This window comes from Macaca fascicularis, chromosome 1, assembly GCF_037993035.2.
Source record: "Macaca fascicularis isolate 582-1 chromosome 1, T2T-MFA8v1.1".
In the NCBI taxonomy this organism is placed as follows: domain Eukaryota; kingdom Metazoa; phylum Chordata; class Mammalia; order Primates; family Cercopithecidae; genus Macaca; species Macaca fascicularis.
Window position 1 is genome coordinate 7609463 of NC_088375.1, and position 19575 is coordinate 7629037.

At 38.9% G+C, this 19575-nt stretch overlaps 1 protein-coding gene across 2 annotated transcripts in view; it reads right to left on the reverse strand.

The window, feature by feature from the left end:
- KMO (kynurenine 3-monooxygenase) overlaps positions 1 to 19575 on the reverse strand; it is a 57993-nt gene that overhangs the window by 26640 nt on the left and 11778 nt on the right. Inside the window, exons 2-8 of one of the 2 annotated variants that reach the window (XM_045391147.2) lie at positions 14487 to 14556; positions 13592 to 13689; positions 12323 to 12412; positions 11316 to 11372; positions 8112 to 8160; positions 2976 to 3063; positions 1392 to 1557 (exon numbers count right to left, since the gene is read on the reverse strand). In XM_045391147.2, coding sequence (XP_045247082.1) covers positions 1392 to 1557; positions 2976 to 3063; positions 8112 to 8160; positions 11316 to 11372; positions 12323 to 12412; positions 13592 to 13689; positions 14487 to 14556 — 618 coding nt within the window. The remainder of the gene's footprint in view (positions 1 to 1391; positions 1558 to 2975; positions 3064 to 8111; positions 8161 to 11315; positions 11373 to 12322; positions 12413 to 13591; positions 13690 to 14486; positions 14557 to 19575) is intronic. The other variant, XM_074036921.1, reaches the window with a different exon arrangement.

Sequence of the window (19575 nt, forward strand, 5' to 3'; positions counted from 1 at the left end):
ACTTAAATCTAGCAAGCACAGTTCTTCTTAAGTGTGGAACAATTTTTCAGCAGAATTCTGTTATCCTATAATCCAGAGTTACAGATTCTAGGCCATGAGAACTGAAGCTATCTGAAAACCAGTACAAAAAGCACTAAAAAATTAGCGAATGCATTTTGACCATGAGGATGAAATAGAAAGGTAAGGAAATGTGAAAATATGGATTTTACTGGCAGATATTTAGTATTTAACAACACTATCCCATATTGACTAGCTGTTTTACAGTTGTCTGGATTTCCAAGGATAGATGAAATCAGCATCTTAAAAATGTATGCTTTATATGCAAATCAAGTATTTAATGTTGTTTGCATATCCATACTTATAAGCCAATATCCTTACTGTTTCTGTTAGCATTTTTTTCCTTAACAAGTTCCTATACTTACTTGCTTATGACAACATCAAAAATTACATACCACTTATTTGCCTGTGGTCACATACGGTTTAACCAGGAAATGAGAAAAACACAATAGAAATCACTTTGCAATCATTTTCTAGTCATTTTATCTAATAACTATTATTTGATTTAATCATGGTTATAAGAACCCTGGATTGTCAGTATACTGAAGGATTCATCATCAACCTGTTTTTTTCTCCCAAGAGAACATAGACAAATGATATTATTCAAATCCTTTATGTGTTTCCAGTAGGAGGGTTGTAACTTCTCCCTTCCCCTTCCCCTTCCCCTTCCCCCTCCTCTTCCCCTTCCCCTTCCCCTTCCCCTTCCCTTCCCTTCCCTTTTCCTTCCTTCCCTTCCTTTCCTCCCTCCCTTCCTCCCTTCCTCCCTCCCTCCCTCCCTCCTTCCTTCCTTCCTTCCTTCCTTCCTTCCTTCCTTCCTTCCTTCCGTGAAGACAGGATTGGGCTATGTTGCTCAGGATAGAGTGCAGTGACATGATCTCAACTCACTGTAGCCTTGACCTCCTAGGCTCAAGCAATCCTTCCATCTCAGCCTCACAAGTAGCTGGGACCACAGGGTGTGCCACCATCCCTGGCTGATTTTTGTATTTTTTACCAAGAACAGGGTCTCCCTCTGCTGCCCAGGCTGGTGTTGATCTCTTGGGTTCAAGCCATCCTCCTACCTTGGCCTCCCAAATTGCCAGGATTACAGGCCTGAGCCACTATGCCCAGCCTTCTCCTTTCTTTTTCACTCAAGAAAGCATATCAAAAAAGAAAGGACTGAGAATTGTATTATTAAAAAGATACCTATGCATCCAATTTATTATTAATTACAAAGTTCTTGTGATAGGCCTCAAAATGGATCAAGACATGTTGCTGAGAACGACTGCACTAGAATATGCATTTGCACTCATGGTGCAAGGGTTGTGCGAAGGCGTTGAGAAAGGGCAAGGACTCACATCTCCGTTCTTAGGTGGAATAGTCAACTCCATGTACCCATGAGGAATGTACTGCTGACTGTAATCAAAGCGAGGTTTCTTCATCAGGTGAGATCTGACAGTTGAATAGGCTCCATCACATCCTACAATAAGGTCACAAGTGACATCTTTGGGAACTTTGTCAGATCTGAAAAACAGAACAAAACATCCAAAAGAAAAATATGTCTAGTGGTGAAAATGATGATGTACCTCTGGGTGTGAGAAGCAGTGGCTCCACAGATAACTTAGAAAGCTCACTTTTACATGTTTGATTTGGAGCTTTGAGTTAATAGATGTAACATTTAGATGAAAACACTTGTCCCAGTCATACATTTGCTTATGAGAATAGCACAACACCCTACTGATTAATAAAGACATGGTAGGCCACAGAAGTGTGACAGGATTTGAGATTTTTGCATGAAGAAGGAGAATCTTGAAAACAGGGCAAGTGTTCCAAGTGTACAAATGAATGTATGTACAACCACAAGGATGTGACCAGGATTTTCTAACAATACATTTGGCTTGAGCAGAGGTATTAGAAGAAAAGCTTAAGAAAAGAATACAAGGTAGGGAGAGAAAGGAAGAGGAAAAGAAGAGAATCTTGAATGTTAAGATAAAAGATTTGAAAACATTATTCTGGCAAAAGGGAAACTGAACTTTTCTATTAGGGGAATGATGTATGAAGAGTTGCAATTTAAGAAAACTTCCTTGGCAGTTTGAAGTGAAGGCAGAATGCCAAAGGGAGCAAAAAACAGGGATGAGGTGATGGAAACATATTATAGTACATGTGCAGGGATGACAGCCAGAAGTACTGTCCTGCAGCTAGAAGGAGGAAGACAGACTCTGAAGCTGGTAGAAAGTAGGAGATACTGAGGAGTGTTCTAGATTTAATGGGAGAGGACAGGGGGAAGAACACATCATGAATGATTCTAATTATTCGGGCATTAGTTCTGGGGAAGTCAGGAATGGAATGTGATCTGGGAGAAGCAGGTGATCAAGGTTTTAGATGTGTTTGAGATAATGGCAAGATGTTCCAGCAAGGATGTGTGATGGGAAATTAACATAAATTGATTAGAGCTTCTATAAGGATTTAGAATGAAGAAAGAGGCTTGGACTGGAAATATTCATCTTAGAGATGTGGTTGTTGAAGCCATGCATGTGGATCCATAGCATATCACAAGAGTGGGATATGAGGCTTGGAACCTTAGAGGAAATAGAATCATCCGAGGAAAGGCAGAGAAATAGCACCTGGAAAGAGAACAGGACAGCAGTGGAGGGTCACGTATTTGTGAGAGAGAAGAGAGTTTGAAGCACATTAGAGTCACCAGTGTGGAATACAGTACAGTAGGAAGGTGAGCGAGTATGAGAATTAAGAATTATTGGCATTGGTATTCAGATGGATCAGGGCCTATTTTCAATCTAAAATTCCTTGAATCTAGAAACTATTTGGATGATCCTTTCAATAATCTTTTAACTCTTTCAAAAGAGCCAAAGAACAAAGTTTATGGATACAATTCTCCACTCCCAGCTTTCACCTCTGAAGTCCAAAACCTGACCCATAGTTACCCAAGCACTGTGATCATTCCTTCCTCTGGATTACATTTCAACAGCTTGTGGTTAAAGTGCATTTTCACACCGGGGTTTTTCTCAGCAGCTGAGGAAATGGAGAAAGAGGCAAACAGAATGAAATTTCAATTCTCATTTCGCTTAATGAAACTGAAATATTAATTGTTTTCTGGGAACAGTATGGTAGAGAATTTTATTCATAACAATGTTAAAATAAGTTCACTTAAATGGAATTTGACAACTGTTTGGTAACTATTTCAGTATAATTTGCTAGTAAAACAGATGAATAAAAACCAATTATTCTCATCTCAAAAAGGAAACATCCAACTGATTCCACTGTGCAAACTCTTGCATTGCTGTAATTATTAGCACCCTGGGAAAGAAGCAAGCATCTCATATTTCAGACGTCGCCTCTAATCTAAGGTTTTGCTGTGATTGGAAATATTCAGCCAAGCTCCTTTCCTCATATTCTGCATGTCTCTATATCTCTTTTTAGCTAGTTTTCCGGAATTCCGATTGAAGTTGTCACAAATAGAGATTGTTGACTTTAAATCTCTTTGAAATCAAACACTGGAATAGTTAGGGGGAAAATGAGTAAGAAGCTTTGAAACCTCTCAATAAACTGAAACAAATTATTTTCAGAATTTTCTGTTTTGCCTGCTAGCACTCTAGAGAATTGAGTGAATTTCAGTTTATGAACTATTAATTATGTCCTTGTTACAACAGGAAAATATGATTTTGTCCCTATTAATGCTCATGTATTCATCTATAAATATAGCCTATTTACTGTTCTTAAAGGCACAAATCAGAATACAGGTGTCAGAGCTGGACTAGACCTCAGAGATGATTTAGTTCAAAATCCTTCATCTTAAAAAGGGAGTAACCAAGATTCTGGAAGTAAAGGTCAAATGCTTGAGGTCACACAAAGTGAAAAAATTAAAGACCAAGCTCATCAAGCTGTATACATTAATTACGTACAGTTTTTTGTATGTCAAAAAAGTACATAAAAAGAATGTTGAATTTGAAAAAAAATGGGGAAAATAAGGCAGGAGTTCTATTCCTGCCTGTACTTATCTCCCCTCTTCATCTCAATCTTGTCTTATTTTACTCTGTTTTGTTTCAGTTTGATTTGGGGTTTGAAGATTTTAACTTTCTTGCAAAATCTGACAGACCCTAAACCAAAGAAATTCATCTATGTATAAGTAGTTTGTCAAATAACTTTGAAGTAATCAGAGTTGACCTGATATGCCAAGGATATATTTTAGAAACATAACATGTGTTGGTGACATAAACTTTTAACAAAATTATGTTTATGTTTTACATAAGTGTATAGTATTACATCTTAAATAATTTTTTATAGAACGTTAGTTCTGGGATATACTCCCTCAAAAAAACTGTTCTGTTGTCAAAGACAGAAGAGTAATGCCGAATACTCTGTCTTGGGCTGTGCTGTCCTAGTGTCCAGCCACATGTAGCATTTGAGTGCTTGGAATGTGGCTATCCTAAATTGAGATGTGTTGCCTGCATTACATTTTGGCAAATTAGAACAAAAAGCATATATAAAAAGAATGACAGTGAATAACTTTCTGATATTGATTACATATTGAAATGATAATATTTTGGATATATTAGGTTAAAATATATGTATATTTTTTTGAGACAGATTTTCACTCTTGTTGCCCAGGTTGGAGTGCAATGGCGCAATCTCAGCTCACTGCACCCTCCACCTCCCGGATTCCAGAGATTCTCCTGGCTTACCTCCCGGATTCCAGAGATTCTCCTGAGTAGCTGGGATTACAGGTGCCCACCAACACACCCAGCTAATTTTTATATTTTTAGTAGAGGTGGGATTTCACCATGTTGACCAGGCTAGTCTCAAACTCCTGGCCTCAGGTGATCCACCCACCTAAGCCTTCCAAAGTGCTGGGATTACAGGTGTGAGCCACTGTGCCCGGCCTAGGTTAAAGTATCTTATTAAAAATAACACCACCTTCCTTTTTTTTTTTTTTTTTTTTTTTTTAACACGGTTAGTATAAATTTGAAAAGTACACACGTGCCTGGTATTTGTGGCCACATGTTGGACTGTGCTGCTCTGGAAGATCCGCAATGCAGACCAAGAATATAACAAAAGCCCCGAGATGTACTGTAAGAAAAAAGGCTGAACACTTGTTTGATGCAGGATTTGTCAAACTTGTTTGGCCACACATCCTTTGTCTGTTTGCTTTGGCTTAACAATTATTAACATCTGACAGAACAGCGGATGAACCATGAAACAATCCCGCATGAAATGCCAATGTAGGGAAATCATGGAAAGACAATGTTGTTAGAGGCGAGCTTGTGCAGTTAGGGAGAAGTGAGCATTTATAATTGATTAAATATGTGGAATGAAAACCTCCCACATTTGATGCCCTGTAAACAAAGAACAAACTTTATATGCCCAACAAAGAGTGAAGAGATTCAGCATTCATTTTATTGATGTATTTATGGCATTTATGAAATTGTGTGCCATGCAGCACATTCCTAATGAAAAACAATTTGGGGAACTTCTGATGTGTACACTAAGATTGTACCTTTCCCATGTTTTAAGTTCCTTAGTATTAACAGATGTTTTATATATAATATCGGAGGCAGAAGTCATAATAGTTAAAAGCATGGACTTTGGGATAAACAGACTCAAATTTAAATCCAGATTCTACCACTTATTAACAGTGTGATCCAAGCTCTCTAAGCCTCCATTTCACCATCTGTGAAACTGAAATAAAAGTAATTTCCCCCTCATAGAGTTGTTGGAAGGGTTATGCAAATCTCTGCATGTAAAACACTTAACATAGAGCTTGGTGCCTCAATGGATGTTTGCTGTTATTTTTATCTTGATAAATTGAGAGGATTTTAGAAAGACGGTGTCATAGGTCTGCTATACTGCTTTTTGTAACAGCTGTTTTGTGGGTTTTTCTTGTTGTTGTTTTGTTTTGATTTTTTTGAGTTGACGACTTGCTCTGTGGCCCAGGGCTGGAATGCAGTGGTGCAATTATACTCCTGGGCTCAAGCCATCGTCCCTCCTCAGCCTACCAAGGTGCTGGGATTACAGATGTGAGCCACTGCACCTGGCTGGTTCATTTGCTTTCTTGATATCAACTTGAATATACCTAGCAAACTGCCTCCACTCCACCCATCTACCCATCCAAAAGGCAGTCTGACAAATATAACTAAAGAAATACAATTAAGAATAATACTAAACCCTCTCTCTTATATCTAGTGAATCAACTAAAGTGAAATTTCTCATAGCCCTCCCCTCCCAGTTTAATCCCATTAGATTCAGTTACATTCAGTAGATGTATTGAGGGGATTGTGGAGAAACAAAGATAAATCATGTACAGCCTCTATTTAAAAATCAGAGTCTACTGGGCTCCATCACGAGGGACTAGTTTAAAAGACAGTAGAAATATTAAGTGGCATGCTTTGCTGGGAATAAATCTGTTTAATACAAATGCTGAGGGGAGGAAAAGCAACTACAATGTAGGCTTAAACTTAGTAAGGGATACATGGGGTGTGATTGGATTGACTATGCAAGCTACAAATTTAATTTTTAATCCAGTGGCTTTTCCATGAATAGGTAGGCCTTTTTTAGTTACACAAATTTAAAACTTCAGGGTTCTATTTTACATCTTTCTCTTTCTCAACTTTCTATATCCCCTATCTATCGATTTATTCTGTTACAAATATCATGAATCTACACCCTACTTTCCAACCACATTACTATAGCTTTATTCTTGGGCCCTTTTGTGCCCAGGGATTATGGAAACCCCTTGAAGATTGCAACCCCTTCTCAGTCTTCACACTACGGCTTTTCATCTCTCTAACAGGCAAATCTTTATTATTATTATTATTATTATTATTATTTTATTATTGAGACTGAGTCTCCCTCTATCACCCAGGCTGGAGTGCAATGGCGTGATCTCGGCTTGCTGCAATCTCTGCCTTCTGGGTTCAAGCAATTCTCCTGCCTCAGCCTCCAACGTAGCTGGGATTACAGGCATGTGCCACCACATTCAGCTAATTTTTTTTTTTTAATTTTTGTATTTTTAATAGAGACAGAGTTTCACCATATTGGCCAGACTGGTCTCGAACTCCTGACCTTGTGATCCACCTGCCTCAGCCTCCCAAAGTGCTGGGATTACAGGCGTGAGCCACCGTGCCTGGCCCAAAAGGCAAATCTAATTGTGTCACTTTGCGAATTGTTTGAGTTTATCTATCATTCCATTAGAGTGTGAGTTCTTCATCAGCGTGAACATTCATTCACTTGGTGCCTAGGAGACCATGGGGATTCAGTACATGTTAAACAAATGATTTCAGTTCAGAGAATAGTCAGTGAAGTGGGTGCTAGCACCTGTAATCCCAGCTACTCTGGAGTCTGAGGTGGGAGAATCACTTGAGTCAGGAGTTCAAGACCAACCTGGACAACATAGAAAGACTCTACCTTCAAAACAAATTTAAAAATTAGTCGTATGTGGTAGCATGTGCTGTAGTCCCAGCTTCTCGGGTGGCCAAGGTGGGAAGATAGCTTGAGCACAGGAGTTCGAAGTTGCAGTGAGCCATGATTGCACCACTGCACACCACTCTGGGTGACAGCAAGACCTCTTCTCTAAAAACTTTAGGCAATTGATATTTTCAAGAAGGACTTCGTTTATTTATTTCTTTTTTTGAGACAGGGTCTCCCTCTGTTGCCCAGGGTGGAGTGCAGTGGTACAATCGCATCACTCACATCTCACTGTAGCCTCGACCTCCCTGGCTCAAGTGATCCTTCCACCTCAGGCTCTTGAGTAGCTGGGACTATAGGTACACGCTTCCACACCCAGCTAATTTTTCATTCTTCGTAGAGATAGGGTCTCTCCATGTTGCCCAGGCTGGTCTCAAATTCCTGGGCTCAAGCGATCCTGGCCTCACCCTCTCAGAGTGCTGGGATTACAGGCATGAGCTATCATACCTAACTTCAAGAAGGACTTTGTAACGTACATAGTCTTGCTCTTCATAACCCATGGAAAGGAGCAGCAAACAAATCCAGTAAATCATATGACAAGATTAGTGTCATGTGCTTTACTCAAAATGACAACTGGTAAATGAAAGCATTAGACTTACCAGTCAATAGATCCTTGTTTAGATTTTCTCTGCTTACAGAAAGGATATACTGCAAGAAAAGTAGGGTAGATACTGTTTGTTTCTGGTGAATGGACAAATATAATTCTAAGTTATTCACTCAGCAATAAAACATATTTATTATTTAGCAGAGGGTTGCAAGCTTAATTTTGTAACCATTTCGCTAAATGACCTTTTTTTTTTTTTGTTTAAAAAAGAACGCTTTAGCCAAACACATATAATACAATATCCAAGTTTACACTTAGGCTTTTTCAAAGTTTAATACTTTAAAAATCAAATCCTTCTCTGGTAGCTAAAATATAATTTTCATCAAGAGAGTTCTATATCAAAAACAAATCATAAATGTAATATTTTCAGCTTAGGTCTCCAAATTTAGCTCTTAGAAAAACTTCAGTCATGACAGTATCACTAGAATCAAAGTGTTATTTCCTGAAGAGACAACTTTGAAGGCTTTCATTTCAATGTAAAAGGGGTGTGTGTGTGTGTGTATGTTGGTTGTGGTAGGGATGAAGGTTGATAGGAATAGGACCAGTCCTTGCATGGAACATGTGTTGGTTGTTTCTAACTTTATAGGACAATTCAGCAAAGCTGACCCTCCCCTGAGGCAAGGTAGGCACAGTGCCTATGGGCCTACAATACTTTTTTTTTTTTGAAACAGAGTCTTGTGCTGTTGCCCACGTTGGAGTGCAATGGAGAGATCTCAGCTCACTGCAACCTCCACCTTCCGGGTTCAAGCGATTCTCCTGCCTCAGCTTCCCAAGTAGCTGGGATTACAGGTGCCCGCCACCACAGCCAGCCAATTTTTTTTTTTTATTTTTAGTAGAAATGGGGTTTTGCCATGTTGGCCAGCCTGGTCTCGAACTCCTAACCTCAGGTGATCCACCGACCATGGCCACCCAAAGTGCTGGGATTACAGGGATGAGCCACATCACCAGGCCACTTTTTTCCTACTGATTTAAAAATAAACTAAATGAAAACATTTTTAAGGACTCTTAAAAGTATTATAAAAATGTTTTGATTTTAGTTTATTTTTAAATCAGAAGGAAAAAAGTGGCCGGGCATGGTGGCTCATCCCTGTAATCCCAGCACTTTGGGAGGCTGAGGCAGGCCGATCAATTGAGGTCAGGAGTTTAAGACCAACCTGGCCGATCAATTGAGGTCAGGAGTTTAAGACCAACCTGGCCAACATGGCAAAACCCCGTCCCTACTAAAAATACAAAAATTAGCTGGGCGTGGTGGCACGTGCCTGTAGTCACAGGAAGCTGAGGCAGAAGAACTGCTTGAACCCGAGAGGCAGAAGTTGCGGTGAGCCAAGATCGTGCCACTGCACTTCAGCCTGGATGACAGAGTGAGACTCTATCTCAAAAAAAAAAAAAAAAAAAAAAGAAAGGAATAAAGAAAGAAAGAAAGAAAAGGAAAAAAAGAAAAATGTTAAGTATTATATAATAACAAATATGTAATAATAAATCCAGCATGGATTTTATTAATCTTTATACCAATGAACCCATAAAATCTAATTTTTAATATTTATTATTTTTCTAGAAAAGGAGCCCATGGAGGCCAAAGTGCCACTTGGGGCCCATTAAAGTCATAATGCAAGCTGGTAATTCATGGTGAATCTATTCTTTAAAATTTTAAAGCATATAATTTCCCAAATTATGGGACATAACAAATATTTTTAACACATATATACTAATTTATGAATCTTCACCTCATCCAAAAATAGAAGTATACATTAACAGCTAAATCTATACTTAGTGTAAAAATAACTTGGTCAGTGGTAATGACTGAAGAAGAAATTCCTGTCTTTGTATAATTTAAAATGAACAGAAACATCTTCATTCTCTTCCTCAAAGCTAAGTTATTAATAGACTGTATTTCGACAGAAATCAAACTTGTCATTTAAATTATGTTAGGAAACATTCAAATTATAAAGGTTTTTTAATTTTTAATTTTTTTTTTTTTTTTTAAATTTTTGAGACAGGGTCTTGCTGTTGCCCAGGCTGGAGTGTGGTGGCTTGATCATGGCTTACTGCAGCCTCAACCTCCCGGGCTCAAGCGATCTTCCCACCTTAGTCTCCCAAGTAGCTGGGACTACAGGTGCCCACCACCATGCCCGGCTAATTTTTAAATTTTTTATGTAGATACAGGGTCTTGCCATGTTGCCCAGGCTGGTTTTGAACTCCTGGGCTCAAACAATCCATCTACCTTGGCCTCCCAAAGTTCTGGGATTACAGGTGTCAGCCACCGTGCTTGGCCCAAATTATGAAGATTAATTTACATGGGGAAGATATTTTCTTTCCACCTCAGTCAACTGGGAACTGATAGACTTGTCAGCCCTGCAGGAACACCAGAGTGTCCCTTTCTTTCTTTCTTTTTTCTTTTTTTTTGTTGAAACAGAGACTCGCTCTGTCGCCCAGGCTGGAGTGCAGTGGCTCGATCTCGGCTCACTGCAAGCTCCGCCTCCCGGGTTCCCGCCATTCTCCTGCCTCAGCCTCCCGAGTAGCTGGGACTACAGGCGCCGCCACCTCGCCCGGCTGGTTTTTTGTATTTTTAGTAAAGACGGGGTTTCACCATATTGGCCAGATGGTCTCGATCTTCCGACCTTATGATCCGCCCGCCTCGGCCTCCCAAAGTGCCGGGATTACAGGCTTGAGCCACCGCGCCCGGTCACGCCTATAATCGTAACACTTTGCGAGGCCAAGAGAAGGTGGGCTCCCCGGGGATGTGAAGAAATCCCAGAGTCATGGGAATGGCGTTGTGCTCCCACGGGCGGTGGAACTGACCAGGTAAAGCAATTTTATGCAGTTCTTAAAGGGCAAGGAGGCCGCCATATTTGACTGAGATATAAAAGTGACGATAAAGAAAAACTGAAGTATGTGGGGCCCCTGTAAATTTTGCATAAACTCAATTCTTAAGAATTGAGAAGTAGCAGGAATGATGCGGGAGGGGCCGTTTCCTCCTTGTAATGCATTGAAGGCCGCAAAATGGGAACTCACACCAACACGTTCACTCTCTTGGGGAATGTATGCACACTGTCTCTCTCGCTCACACACACACACACACACACACACACACACACACACACACACACACGGTGGTGGGGGTGATGGTGTCAGGTCCAAGTCCCTCTCCTCATTTAGCTTTTCTGATACCTGAACCGTATCTTATCTATGGATACATTACCGGTTCAGTCTCTGAAGCGGGGACTGCTATGGTGACTTGGCCTTCCTCCGGACGTTCCTTGTTAATACAAGTGAACAGTGAGAGGATTGCGTTGATTTCACTCTCAACTCAGTGAAACAAATAAACACCCGGAAGCTGGTTAGAATTGTAGAACCTCCGCCTCCACCCCAGTCCTAATGAGTCAGACTCTGCATTTTAACAGGATCCCAGGTGAGTTTGAGAAGCACAGGTCTACTTTCAATGAGAGCTCTGCTGAGGGTCGGAGACTTAGAAGAATATGAATCTCACTCAGACTCTGCACTTCATAAAAGGAGGCATAGCTGGATAAAAATAAAGCAAGTTGGAGTTTTTCTCTTGTCGATGGATGTTTGGTGCATTCATTATCTCTCAAGAACAGAATCAGAAGGTCTAATTAGATGAAATACAGATTTCCCCCTGTTCTGTGTGTTACTGTGTGAAAGATAAGGAAAGCACACAGCAGGATAATAAGTCTGCTTTCATAAACTCTCCATCTTCATCTGGCCTCTGTTGTTTCAGAAATCGTGTAGTACCGAAAGCATTTCTGGATCATTCTATATATTCTATTATAAGCCCAATTTTGAGAAAGAGGGTGAGTTAGGGAAGGGCAACAACATCATGAAAGCTTCTAGATTGTTCTTGTACATTATGTTTGACGACAAATAAGATAGTCATCTTCTCCATCTAATTGAAAAGGAGAAAAGAGGGAAAGGGTGTCCCAGGTAGCAGGGCAGCACAAAGGCAAGAAACGGCACAATAAGAACAGTAACAGCTAATTCTTTTTGAATGTTTATTCTGATCTGAGGCTTGTTTTGAGCATCTCCTCTGAATAAACTTGCTAACTAGTATTGTATTCCTGGGGTCTAGACTAAGCCAAGCAATGTAAGAGATAGGACTGGAGAGAGAGGGGCCATCAAGCAAGAGGCAAGTTCCAGACGTTGACTTCCTTATAATCAGTGCACGAACAATGATCTCTGGGGTAAACCTACCTGAGACTTTGTCCCATAGGGAACTGCAGACTTTTTTCCTGAAAGAGAGTGGATCATTCTTGCTCTCATGGGAATACCTTGGGATACAATCTGAAATGAAACCAGAAATATTGAGTTCACTGACAGTAACATGGCATTATGCGAGAAAGATAGAAGTTGATTTTTAAATGTAATTTCAAGTATTCTCCAAGACATTTTAAAAATTGTGAAAGGCCATAGAAGCCCAACGTGGTAGAAACTCCTTCAATGAAAATGGTGATCATGAAGCTTTTAGTTTTTTTTTTAATCTTAGATCTTAGAACTGGCTTAAAATTTATCTGATCTAAATCAAATATCACAGATTGAGGAAAGTGATTTGTTGTTACAGAGGTTAAGTGATTTTCCCATCATGACAAAAAGGGAGATTATAAGGAGTAAAACCCAGGGCTCCTAACATTCAATGCAAAGTGTTTTCTTACACATGGCTGCTGCTATCTGGGAGAAAATAATAGGAATGCAAATAACACTCATATTTACTTGTATTATCAGCTCAAAGACACATTGTCACTGAAAGTAGTATCAAGAAAAATACATATATCACATCTGTTTATATTACCAAGCTACACGTAGACAGTGAAAAGGTCTACAGCATTAAGCTCATATGATGAAAATCTGCTATAGGCCCACCATTCTTTATCCAAACCCATGGGGCTTCATGGTTTCAGAATTCAGAATTTTTCAATTTTAAAAAGTAATGTAGTACCCATATGCTGATATCACATAAACCCATCCCATAATCAAACACAAAATTTCTGTAGCAAAACATATTTATGCTAAATGAGATTTTTAAAAGACTACAAAGAGTCTCATGTCAGGTCAGGTTTTGCTACTCAATGAGTGACGAGAAGCTTTCTGTTTTCAGAGTTTTTTGGAGTGTAAAATTGTGGATAAGAGATTATGGGCCTGTGCAATTGGGAAAAAAAAGGAATTTGGCTCCTCTTATCCTGGATGCCATCTTGACTCTCACTTTCTACAGGCATTGATGCACCATCCTGTTGAGAACCCAGTATCGGAAGCAATCATCCGGTTGCAGGGGCCCCCTCGGGTGCTTCAAGTGTCCAATGTTCACCCTCTTGCCAAATTTCAAATATTAAAAGCTTTAGTAGAATGAGTTTTCATGCAGAGATTCTTGGTATTAAATGGTACTTTTTAAGCCAGGATGAAATCAAATCCACGCAATTGTTGAAAAATACCAGGTATTATCTTCTATAAGAAAGATACATTAAGTACCTGATCTTCCAGGCCAACAGCTTTCAAGGCTTGTCGTCCTCTATGAGAAAGGGCTAAGTTAATGCTTCTTCCACGTGTGAAGTCAGCCACTCGAGGATCTGAGACATTGGAAGCAGACTCCATGTTATACACTCTTTATATCCTAGTCCAGGATAAGCAAAATTACCGCACCTGAACAATTGGTTCATTCAGAACCAAATTAAAGACCTTCTTAATTCTTCTAAAGAAAATGCTAACAGCAGTAAATTTATATTAAATTTAGATAGTTGGTGTTTTTTTTTTAAAAAAACTAGTTTTTCTAAAAAAATTGTTTTATTAAAGAAACTTTTTAAGTTCAGAAAATCTAAAGAAAAATAAGTCAAAGAATTAGAACCACATCCTGCAATTAATTCTTTCTCTCCCTTCCTTCCTTCCTTCCTTCCTTCCTTCCTTCCTTCCTTCCTTCCCTCCTTCCTTCCCTCCTTCCATTCTTTCCCTTCCTTCCTTCCTTCCTTCCTTCCTTCCTTCCTTCCTTCCTTCCTTCCTTCCTTCCTTCCTTCTTTCCTTCCTTCCCTTCCTTCCTTCCTTCCTTCCTTCCTTCCTTCCTTCCTTCCTTCCTTCCTTCTTTCTTTCTTTCTCTTTCTTTTTTCCTTCCTTCCTTCCTTCCTTCCGCCACGCTGGAGCACAGTGGCGCAATCTTGCCTCATTGCAACCTCCGCCTCCTGGGTTCAAGCAATCCTACCACACACCACCACACCAAGCTAATTATTGTATTTTTTGTAGAGATGGAGTTTTACCATGTTGCCCAGGCTGGTCTCAAACTCCTGGCCTCAAGCGATCCACCTGCCCTGGCCTCCCACAGTGCCAGGAGCCACCATGCCAAGCCTTCATCCTGCATTTTTCACTATGGACGTACCTTCCCTAGCTTCATATACATCAATCTGGAAATTCCTCTTTGCAAGAAAGCATGCTTGTAATGAGCCGACCTAGAAATTAACAAAAAAAATTAAATATTTATCTGATTCCACAAATATAGGGAATTTTTAGCAGCAAAATGAAGCATCATGTGTGGCTATATTTTACTAGCCTCACATCATGTGTGGTCATATTTTACTAGCCTCATTTATCACATTGATTTGCTCAATTTCTGCTGAAAAGCATCAGTGGCAAAAATAGCAATATTATTCAAGATTAAGTAATACAATTTTAGAAGTCTTTTTTTTTTACTTTTTTATAGTGAGATAATTTTCAAACAGAAAGAACATAAAACATATATAGCTTACAGAATAATTAGAAAGCAATTCTTTATAACCTTACATCCGTTATAACCACTACTCTGGTCAAAAAGTAGAATAGCGTCATTCCTCCAAAACTCCCCCCACCTCCTCCCCAGTTATAGTCCCCTTCCTCTCACAAAGAGGTAAATATTATTCTGACTTTTGTAATAACCCATTCTTGCTTTTTTATATTTTAGCCTTTAGGTGTACATATTTCTAAGCAATATACTTTAATTTTACCCATTAAAATTTTTTAAAGTTTTTTTTTTTAGAGATGGGGTCTCACTATACTGCCCAGGCTGGTCTCAAACTTGTGGGCTCAAGTGATTCTCCCACCTTGGCCTCTCAAAGTGCTAGAATTATAGGCATGAGCCACTGTGCTCAGCCATTTACCCATTTTTTAACCATATAGTTAGAATTACCGTGTGTGTGTGTGTGTGTGTGTGTGTGTGTGTGTGTGTGGTTTGTTTTTGCATCTTGCTTCTTTAAGGCAACATTATGGGATTCATTTACATGATTACATGTAAACTTAAGGTCATCCATTTTTTTTATTACTGTATGATTCTTCATTACATGAAAGATCACAGATCATCCATTCTACTGTCAAAGGACACTTCAGTTGTTTCTGGTCTGGGAATATGTTAACAATGCTTCAAAGAACATTTTTTTGTGTGCAGGAATTCTGGTACATATATGATGATATTTTTTTCGAGGGTTCTATGCATGGAAATGGAATATCCGGTCAAAAGTTTATGTGCCTTTACTTTTATGATGCCAAACTGTTTCAAAATTTGTTCGTAATGTGTTTTCCCACCAGCAGCTTCTCAGAATTTATCTTTGCTAGCACTTGATGTTCTCAAACTTTTCATTATTGTGGAGTGGGAGGGTGCAACCTGGTAAGTTGGAGAGGAATGTAGTTTTAATTTGCATATGCTTAATTACTAGGGAAGTTGAGCACTTTTGTTTTGTTTTGTTTTGTTTTGAGACAGAGTTTCGCTCTGTCACTGAGGCTGGAGTGCAGTGAGCACTTTTTCGTATATTGATTGGCTGTTTGGATCTCCTCTTTTACCAAGCATCTGTTTAGGTCTTTTGCCCATTTTCTACTGGATTGCCTATCTTTTTTCTTTTCTTTCTTTTTCTTTTTTCTTTTCTTTTTTTAGTTGTTCATAGAGTCTGAATATAGAGTCTTTGTCATTTTTAAACATGAAAAATATCTTCTTCCATTCTGTGCTTTGCTTCTTAAATGCTATAGTCTATTTTGAGGATGAGAAGCTGTTTATTTTAATGTAACCATATTCATCCATCTTTTATTATTAATGCAATTACAATTGTCATTTTATTTTTAATGCAGTTACAAATGTCTTGTTCAAGAGATCTTTGCCTATTCTGAGATCATAAAGAATTTTTTCTGATCTATTGTCTTCTTAAAGCTTTATAGTGTTGTCTTCCCAGTAGCTTTATATAGGTTGTCGTAGTTTACTACCTCATCACTAGCAACTTATATTTGGTAAAGTCATCTGTATATAATTATCATACTTGAATTTTCAACAGTAATCAATACTGTTAACTAGACGTTCTGGAAACACTAACCTTCTCTCATTTTCTGGTTTTCTTCATACATCTCTGGCCAGTCCCACTTTTCCTCTTTCACCATTGCAAAGACAGACAAATATTGGAGTTTCTCAAATCTCCATCCAAGTCTGTCTTCTCCATCCATGATGATATGAAAATTTATATCTCCTATCCAGATCTGTTTTTCGAGCTCATGCATACAAATATTTAAGTGATATAGCTTGTGGTATATCTCAAAGCACCTCAAAATCAACAGATCCTAATTGAAACTTGGAATCATCCCCTCCCATCTCATCAGTTCTCTCCACATATTCCCTATGTAAGTGAATGATATGCCATCCATCCAGTTGCACAAACTAGAAAGCTAGGAGTCACCGTCTCTCCTTGATACTCCACTCCCAGTTCTGCCAATTCTACCTAAAAATGTTTTTCCATCTACTCATCTCTTTTCATTTTCACCTTTCTGCCTCTAGTTATTGGAATCATTATGCTTGACTAATATCAAATTTTCTGTGATTCTACCAGCATTTATCTTGCCTCTTTCCAATTTATTTTCCACAAGCAGTCATTTAGGGTGATGGTGTAATAGGTCATTTGAACTAATACCTCTACTGAGAGGAAAAGGAGATGCAGAGAGATGAACTTGGCATTTGGAGCCATGCCTATAGGCATCTACGAATGCAAGAGAGGCTGAGGACTTTAGTAGAATTTTTGACAGACTCATGAAACTAGAAGTACAATATTTGGAGTCTGGGACACTCCCACACCCCTTGCTCAGGAGGGCAGGTTCTGATAAACCCCTTAGGTTTTAGATCAGGACCCTAAACAGGTACATCCCAGGAGAAGGACAAACTGGAAGGAAACCAGTAGTCCAAGGGCCTGTCTGGAAATCATCTCTAGTCCTGATCAGATTGCATTAATTTTTGATTACTGGTAATCACAGCCACCCAAAAGAAACAAACATAAATCCTCTCTGGAAAAAAAATGACATCACCATAGGCCTCAGATTTTCCCCATGTTTTAAAATATACAAATCTAATCATGTCACCCTTCTGCCCCAGCCTTGCTATCTTTCTTTTAGCCATTGTATTCACCATACTGCCCCTCAATGAGGGGTTTAGCGTGTATTATATCCATGGCCAGAAATGTTATCTTTCCTCTTTACATAGTAAACTTCCATTCATCCTCCAGGTCTCCACTCAGTTTCACTCCCTAAAAAAAGACTTCCTGGGCCACCCTACCTCAAATCTCACAACTATGAGTTCTCACAGTGCTTTGAACTTTATCTTTGGGGTAAATTGCATCCTTCCAACTTCATATGTTCAAGTCCTAACCCCCAGTACTGTAAGAATGTGACATTATTTGGAGATAGGATCCTAATATAGGTAATCAAGTTAAGATGATATCATTAGGGTGGGCCTTAGTCCAATATGACTTGTGTCTTTATAAAAAGGGGAATCAGACATGCATTGAGGAAAGATGATGTGAAGAGACACAGAGAGAAGACTTCCATCTACAAGCCATGGAGAGGGACCTGGAACAGATCTTTCCCTCATAGCTCTCGGAAGGAACCAACCCTGCCGACACCTTGATTTTGGACTTCTAGCACCAGAACTGTGAGACAATACATTTCTGTTTCTTGAGCTACCCGGTTTGTGGTAATTCATTTTGGCAAGCCTAGCATACTAATACAAAGAGCTTACCACAATGGAAAATTTACATCTTTAGAGTGCTTCTGTAATCAATATCTGTCTATCCTTTTAAGCTATCAACAGATTTTGCTCACCATTTTATTCCTAGCATCTACCATTGTGTTTGTAACATAGTAAGTGCTTTATATGTATTTGTTCAGTGTAAAAATAATGGTAGAGATTACATTTTTAAGTAAAGTTTGTAACCAAGTGAAGCCAAAATTTATTGAGCACCTACTAAATATAACTTAATCTGCTAAATTTTAGGGAGTCAAAGGTTACCAGGATAAGTCCTTGTGCCCAGTAAACACCCTATTTAGTAAAAAGAGACAAACATAAAAACGTATCAATGCTTAATGAACCACGTTTGAGTATGGAAGCCCACTTCTTACATTAAAAATTTGCAGATTCTTTTATATTATTTGAATTTCTAACATGTATTATTTAAAAATATATAATAAATTTCATCACAAATCATCTACATATACTTTAAAAATAATTATGTGTTTAAGTCATATTATTTTATCCTACTTACTCAAAATTTTGTATGCATGTTATTTCACAGACCCCTTGCAAAATAGTTCTGGGCTCACAGGTAAAAATCAATGTAAAGAACGAAAAGAATAAGTGAGGTCCTAGAAAACACACATGAAAAAGATTATTTTTGCCTTGACGATTGTGGCAAATTGTATTTTTCAAAGATGGTCATGATGATATCCCTTATCCTACATACTGTTCTCCAGTGTGATCTTGATACTCCTTCATCAACACATGGGGTTTATTTCTACAATCTCTTAAATCTAGAAGGGCCTGTGATCGCTTTGACCAAAACAAATGCAGTAGAAATTACCCTTGAGTTATTTTCAAGCATAGTCCTTAATTGGTCCAGAAGTTTCTGCTTCTTTCTTTTAGGAAGTCAATTATCACAAAAGACAACAGGGTCAGGAGAGTTGGAATGAAGACACAGGAGGTTCATTTATTAGATTGGTGCAAAAGGAATCGCAGTTTTTACCATTAACCACAATTACTTTTGCATCAGCCTAATAGAAATGAATCTCTCTTACTGAGAAAACAGGTAGGGAGGAAGGCAAGTAGGATGCTAAAGCCACAATCTAAACATCAAGTGATCAGTGAAAATCTAATGTAGGGAAATGGCCTAAAAGGAGAGAGACTGAGATTCAGAAGCAAGAAATCCATTCACCCATCTCCTAAAAATTCAACCACAGTAAAGGAGCTACAATATATAATGCTGCAAACAAAGCTCTCAGTAACCGTGGTGGAAAAGGATCAGCTCCAAGCCAATGATGGGCCAATGGTCTGGTTGCATGGGTTTGTTATGTTCCTTTTCTTTGATGAAAATTGATTGCAGGATCTCAGAAAAGGAGGGATAACCAGGGTGGAGATTCTGCCTCAATCATTCTAAGGTTGGAAGGTGCCAATTCATACCTTTCCAACACTTATGTGT